The 7,284-nt window shown below is 50.5% G+C and overlaps 1 protein-coding gene across 1 annotated transcript in view; it reads left to right on the plus strand.

The window, feature by feature from the left end:
* The window catches only part of LOC104167692 (ubiquitin carboxyl-terminal hydrolase CYLD-like), an 11,317-nt gene extending 6,245 nt beyond the window's left edge, over positions 1–5,072 (plus strand). Inside the window, exons 8-14 of the mRNA XM_009708015.1 lie at positions 124–215; positions 1,286–1,352; positions 2,462–2,594; positions 2,888–2,996; positions 3,198–3,316; positions 4,225–4,444; positions 4,888–5,072. Of these exons, the coding sequence (XP_009706317.1) occupies positions 124–215; positions 1,286–1,352; positions 2,462–2,594; positions 2,888–2,996; positions 3,198–3,316; positions 4,225–4,444; positions 4,888–5,072 (925 nt within the window). The remainder of the gene's footprint in view (positions 1–123; positions 216–1,285; positions 1,353–2,461; positions 2,595–2,887; positions 2,997–3,197; positions 3,317–4,224; positions 4,445–4,887) is intronic.
* Positions 5,073–7,284: the final 2,212 nt, after the last annotated feature.

Genomic DNA, 7,284 nt, shown 5'->3' on the forward strand with positions numbered 1-7,284 from the left:
CATGCCCGTGGCAGGGGGGTTGGAACTGGATGGGCTTTAAGGTCCCTTCCAACCCAAACCATTCTATGATTCTATAATGTAAATACACTGGAGAGATCATCTGCAGCTGCTTCTTGTTTCTAGGACTGGCTTCGTCAGGGCTAGGAGTGTGATGCACCTTAGGGAGCAGTTAACTGAGAAAGGCCAGTGTTCAAGCTTTACCAACGCTGAGAAAGGTAATGTGCTCTCTGGGGCCTTCCCCGGGCTGCTTCGCTGTGCGCTGCCTCATCCAGGCACCAGGCTGACAGCTTAATTGTCTGCTTCTTCCAGGCACCTGCATTAATTTGCCTGCTGTGCTGTTCGCTTATGTAAAAATACTTTCAGCTTTTAAACCTCTTACAGGCTTTCCAGCTGAAATTTGTCCTGAAGTCTGATGGAAAGATAGGAATTGCTGGATCTCTACCTGGTGGCAACTGTTGCCAGGAGGGGAGAGGAAAATCTATGTGAATAGAATTTAAACAAGGGCAATTTCCTTCACCTTTATACTTTGAGTTACACCCTGATAAGTCCATCCCTGATGTCCTTGCTAGAATCCAGCTTGATTTATCATTTTGCCAAGATCAACTTGTCTTTGAGTTCAGGTAAATGATTTCAGGTTCCTCAAAGACTGTAGTCTGGTTAAAATAAGACAGAAAACACGCTACAGCTGAAGCCCACCAATCTCTGGTTGCAACCCCCCCATTCCCATCCATGCACAGCAAGGCCCCGTGTAGTTTACAACAAGGAAACGCATTACACCGGTGCCAGACGTCACTGCAACAACCTCTAAGTACCCAGGTAGTAAACAAGTGGCATTGATTCTTCCAGAAACAACAGGTATCTTGTCAGTGAACAGCACTTGTGTTTTGTACTACTGTGTAGTTATTTTAGCCAGGGATGGTTTCATTACTGTTTCTTGAATTTCCAGAGCTGTCCCTGATTTCACTTTGAGTTTATACTTTTGGTGTTAGCGGTAACTGTCCGTTAAAGTCTCTGAGATAGTGTTACTGTGATGGCCCGGCTTGTAAGAGTGCAGTATCTGAAGGCTGGTTTGCTTTTTTTCCTGCTCGCCCTAGGATTTATGCATTAACCGAGTGCTCTCAGCTTTTAGCCCGATTGTCTCCTTACTTAGAGTAAAAGAGGAGATTCCAGGTTCATGAAATGCTGGCTCATGTTTATCTGGCAGCTTTTTGCCTTCTGGATGCAGTGGGGGCAAGACGCAGCGTTCCTGCTGTGGTGTGACCCATGCTTTTCTCTCACCTTCCAGATCCTGAGGAGTTCCTCAATCTCATAATGCATCAGATCCTGGGAATAGAGCCACTCCTGAAACTGCAGTAAGTTTCCCTATCGAAGCGATACAATTTACGCAGGCCAGGCTCTTTAGTTATCCACCTCACGATCACCGGGTGTCACTTGCACCTTTTCATCGAGGCTTTGGAAGCACAGCTCAGTGAGTTGCGTGCAGCTCCTCTCTGCCGTCCGTTACCGGCAGTCTCTGATCTTGCTGCTTGTGATCATGTCCCAGGTGATGCATCCAGGAAAAGACACTTTTAAGCTCTCCCTGGAGGTGCCGCCTTCAGAAAATTGTGATAAAAACCTTGTGTCATCCTCAGGGAGAGCCAGCAGTGGTTTGAGAAGTGTAGTGTCCAACTTCATTTGGGCAGAACCAGCAGTATCCGACAGCCTTTGGATACGTTTGGGATGTGTCCAGACTGTCAAGCTGGCTCAAGTCCTGCAGCCTCTCGAACAGGCAGTCCATGGATGCAGTCCCAGTTTTTCAGAACTCTACAAAGAGGATGAGAGGCTCAAGGAAGCCAAAAATAACTGTGCTGTTCAGGAGCATAGAAGGGGATTGTTCCGTTTCTGTGCTCCTTTGTTGAGACGTCCGTCAAGCCGTAGATCGTGGAGTACTCGGAAAGGCCGAGCACAAAGACGACTCTGTACTGCAGCTCCCCTGCACAGGGTCATCTGAAGGAAATCCTTTCTCTGCTGGCTCGGGGATGCAGGGCTTGTGGGAGACCTTCTGCACACAACTCACCTTTTGAATGCGCTGAGTTTTGCTCTGTGGCTTTTGTATGTGCGGTTACAAATCGATTTTTGAGCTGAGAAGGAGTTTGCTGATTGTGCCATAGTGCAGTTGACTTAAAAAATATTAAAAGTGTCTTTTAATATTTACATAGATGAGGGGAAATTGAGTTTTGCTTATAGGAGCAGCATGTGATGCTGTGGAGGGATAATGAGACCAAAGGTGGTACTTGTATCCTCTTCTCATGGCACGTATTTAGTATTTCTGAGTGGAAAAAGTGCTTCGTGTCAGTGTTGCGCCAAGCAGCTGTTGGTGCCTTGGGCCCTAGAAGCTCTTGCAGGACGAAACCGCCATGTCCTCTGGGAGCTCAGATGTTTGTGGCACCACGTAAACAAGCCCCGTGACCACTCCTTGCAGGTCAGGAAGCCAGAAGGAGCAGGAGTGTTACTGTTACCAGATATTTATGGACAAACAGGAGGATCTGGTGGTTCCCGACGTGCAGCAGTTAGTGGAACGCTCCTTCCTGTCCTCTGATCTGAAGCTAGTGGAGGTGAGCCCAGCTGCCTTCTGCCTACGCTGCTATCTGCTGCCTCTTTCTTGCTTCCTCCAACGTAGCTGTGAGTCTGCAGTGGGTCTAGAAAATCTTATATCCAACACCGTAAAGAAGCAGGATACAGTCACAAGAGTCTTGGAGACTCTGAGCGTCACCTGGGAAGAGGGCTGTGCTTTCCCTGTTGCCATTTTGTCTTGTGAATAACCGGAGCAGAAAGTCTTTCCTTCCAGCAGGAGTCTCTGGGGCTTGTCTCTTCTGGCAGGGTGACTTGTTTGCCTTTCTTTTCCCAGATCCCATCTTGTTTCATTATCCAAATGCCGCGTTTTGGGAAGGAATATAAAATGTTCAGCAAAATCATTCCTTCCTTGGAGCTGGATATAACAGATCTGCTGCTTGACAGTAAGTTGTTGGGCAACGGTAAAGCTGCCGGCTGGGACTGTGAGCAGCCAGGTGACAGGTCTCGCCCCTTTGGGTTGTGAGCAGATGTAAGGGGAAATCGTGTGTGATTCTCCTTCCCTGAACGCCAGTTTTGGCAGGACAAGTTGGATTTCAGGTGAGAACCAGAGAAGACACATCCTCTCACCTCTCTTGCCCCTGCAGGTCCCAGGGAGTGCTGCGTGTGCGGCAACGTCGCCACCCTGGAGTGTTCAGAGTGTTTCAAAGACAAGGTATTCGCCGCTACGGGCCTGAAGCAGTTCTGCAGCTCCTGCTCCAGACAGGTATTCATTTTCTTGGGCTGCTCACAAAATTTGCCTTGGTGGCTGACAGCAGATTGAACCCTCCAAAATACCCGCGGTTCCCCTGTTGTCCCTGTCGCCGTTCAGGTTGGGCACAGAGAGGCCCCTTCCTGAGCATCAGTCCCACCACCTGCAGGCGTTAGGTGCCACGCGTTATTGAACCCTCTGCTTATGTAGAGCCTAAGTAAGCCCTGGTCCTGCACCGACGGAGTGCTGGGCCCTCCACGCTGTCTCACCCGGCGCATCCCTACAGCTTTCTGGCCTTTCTTGGAGGGTGGCAGGCTCCCGTCTCAGCTTCTGTAATGAAGATGGTGAGGGGACTGGAGCATCTCCCAGATGAGGAAAGGCTGAGGGAGCTGGGTCTGTTCAGCCTGGAGAAGAGAAGGCTGAGAGGGGATCTCATCAATGCTTATCAATACCTTAAGGGTGGGTGTCAAGAGGATGGGGCCAGACTCTTTTCAGTGGTGCCCAGCGACAGGTTGAGGGGCAACGGGCACAAACTGAAACTCGGGAAGTTCCATCTGAACATGAGGAAGAACTTCTGTGCTTTGAGGGTGGCCGAGCACTGGCACAGGCTGCCAGAGAGGCTGTGGAGTCTCCTTCTCTGGGGATGTTCAAAACCCGCCTGGACACAATCCTGTGACCCTGCCCATGGCAGGGGGATTGGACTGGATGATCTTCTTTGGTCCCTTTCAACCCCGACCGTTCTGTGATTCTGTGATTCTTGCTGCCAGCCTGTTCACACAATGCCATCCCCTGGCATGCAGGGACCATGGGATTCAGATCAGTGGGGAGTAAACTGGGGGTCTGACCTCTACACACTCCTCTTTCTGGCAGGGCCAGGGTCAGTTCTCCCCTCTCCCCAGTGCCACCCCATCTTTTCTCCTCAGGTTCACTCCCACTACCGACGCAAAACGCACAAGCCAACTAAACTGCACATCCCAGAAGAGTTTCACAGCCGGAGCCCCCGGGGAAGCCAGCAGGTCCCTCGCGAGAAGATGGAGCTCTTCGCAGTGCTCTGCATCGAGACCAGCCATTACGTCTCCTTTGTGAAATACGGCCCCGAGAACAAACACTGGATGTTCTTCGATAGCATGGCTGACAGGCACGGTGAGGAGATAGTGGTGGGTTCGGAGCTTTGATCACAGCCGGGCGCTGCGCTGTGGGCGGCTGCAAGGGTCTGCAACACTCATTGCATAGGCGCCGGTCAGTCAACCCTTTCCTGTGAAGCCCCCTACAATCTCTGGACCCTGCTTCCAACAGTGACCGTTTAAGCAGCCTCCAGAGAAGAGTATGGCCAGGCCAAGCACGTGCGAGTTCCTCCTCGTGCTTTCACCCTCTGGCTGTGTTCAGACAAGGCACTTGGTGAGCCAGCTGGGACTGGCTGCTGTGTGGATGAGGACCATTCTCCTGGCCTTCCCCACTTTGTTGTTGGCCTCCGGATCTCTCGGCTAAGGCGCTGCGTTACTGTCGAGTGTGATGGTATCTGTTTGAGCTGTAGGTACTCATCCCTTGGGACCTGGTTTGGATTTTTCTCCTTCTTTCTGGATTAGGTGATGAAAACGGCTTCAACATTCCCACGGTAACGCTGTGCCCTGAAGTTGCCAAATACCTGGACTTGCCACTGGCTGTGCTGGCCCTGGAGCAACCTCGGGATATGGATGGAGTGGCCAAGCGCCTCTTCTGTGATGCCTACATGTACATGTACCAGAGCAAGAAGATGGTGCTTTACAAATGACACCGCCTTGGGCTGGTGCCGCAGAGCAGCGAGGTGTCGGAAACGTGACCTTGGATCAACTCTACAACTCGTAATTGGTGAAAGCAGCCGAGTCCCGGTGCACTGAACTTGCACTTCTGCCTCTTCTTACCTCTCCCAGTGTCTGGTATCAAGCTATCCACATCAGCCTGTGGTTGTTAAATCCTGTAGCTGGCCTTATCGAGTGATAGTTTGTACTTCTGGCAGACCTGGACTCTGAGTTATTTACACTCAAATTCATTCTCATTTCCTACCTTCCCTATCCACCTTTCTTCCTCCGCAGGCGCTCTGCAGCTCTGCCCTACCTCAGAGTCCTCCCCAACCTCCTTTTCTCCCTGCCAGCCCTTCCCTCCGAAGCTGAGGACCGGCATCTAATCAAAACATGAGCAGTTAACCTCAAGTTTGCAAAGAGCACAAGAAAACCATAGCCTCACCCTTGCCTAAGACATCCTCACGTGGGCTTGCCGAGTGAGGAAACCAGGAGGGCCGAGCTGCACCGGTGTGGTTAAGAGATGGGTCAGGACGAGGGTTTTTCTTGAGGTCTGGGATGTGACCCCAGCTGGGTCCCTGAATTGTCTGCACTTCCCTTATCCAGCACTAATATTCTGGGACTTCTACCCACCATCCCATATTTTCAACCATGAGATTAATTGGATGTCTTGAGCCACAAATATGCTTTAAAAACACGTATTTTTGTAAGAGCAAAACTGGAAGAAAGATGGAGCCGAGGAACAGCACGTGAGCTCATTATGCTTCCTCTTTTTTGCAAAGTCTGCACTATTGCTACATGGTGGGGTGTTTTAACCTCACTTTTAGCACTTACTGTCCCGTCCGAGACCTGTGCCAAAACCCAATAACAATTCCGAGGGCAAAAATGGAAAAAAATGAGCACTCTTGGATTTTTCTGCCATGACTGAGTAAGGTTTAAGGTCTCTGGGTGGGAACTGGTATTCTTTAAAAGTTAAATATTTTAAATTTGCAAACTTGGGGGTTCTCTGCCGTTAAGCACGTGCTGTCATGGCAGTGGGAAGCTGTTAGGGGAGTCAGCGCTATGAACTGGGGTGCCCAGATTGCACTGACAGGACACCAAAACGTTGAGGGACGCATCCAGCACCCCCAGATGTGCAGCTGTAATCTCCCTCCTGCTGTTTTTTTTCCTCTTTAATGCAGGGTGCAGTGATTGCAATATGCAACCTGTAGCTGTGTATTGATCCTGTTGGCTTGGGCCATGCAATATACCTGGGTTAGGATCATTTTTTTTAATGATAGCAGTGTTGCGGTGCTAACTGGGACCTCAACAGCTTGAAATAACGGCTTTCTGGTGTTCTCTCTTATTTCTGGATGTGGTGACTACGAAGGACGGCTGGTGTCTAAAGAACCCAGATCGTTAACGTCAGTTCAGCTTCTAAATGTTCTCACTGAGCATTTGGGCCTCAAGGTCAAGTTGACCACGAGGCAGCAATGTGTCCTCGTGGTAGAGAAGGCGAACGCTGTCCTGGGCTACGTTCAAAGGGTTGCCACCAGGTCAAGGGAGGGGATCCTTTCCCTCTGCTCAGCACCGAAAAGGCCACACCTGGAGTACTGGATCCAGTTGTGAGCTCTCCGGTACAAGAGAGATGATGAGAGTCCAATGAAGGCCCATGAGGATGATGAAGGGACTGGAGCATCTCTCCTATGAGGAAAGGCTGAGAGAGCTGGGACTGTTTGGCCTGGAGAAGAGAAGACTCGGTGGGATCTCATCAAGGTAGAAATACCCGAAGAGGGGGGATCCAAAGAAGATAACCAGGATCTTCTCCGTGGTGCCCAGTGCCAGGACCAGAGGCCCTGGGCACAGAAACACAGGAGATTCCCTCAACATCGGCAACCCCTTTTTTTTTTTTGGCCACGAGGGTGACGAGCACTGGCACAGGTTGCCAAAGAGATGGTGGAGTCACCATCCTTGGACATAACTCAGAATGGTGCTGGGCAAAGCCAAAGCACCAGGGGTGGAAGTCTGTCTAGGAGTAGGCGAGTGGCAGAGCTAGCAATGGATCACGCCGGGATGGCTGGAGGGTCCTGCTGTCTCTCTACTTAAAGCTGCTCATCATTCCTTCTAAGAACTCAGGACAATCTCTACTCAGGTACGCCGGCGGGGTTGGGCTCTTCTATTTCTGGTGCTTCTGCTCCGAAAAAAAAAAAAAAAACTTAAATTTTT

This window comes from Cariama cristata, unplaced genomic scaffold (assembly GCF_000690535.1).
Source record: "Cariama cristata isolate BGI_N322 unplaced genomic scaffold, ASM69053v1 scaffold22949, whole genome shotgun sequence".
NCBI lineage: Eukaryota > Metazoa > Chordata > Aves > Cariamiformes > Cariamidae > Cariama > Cariama cristata.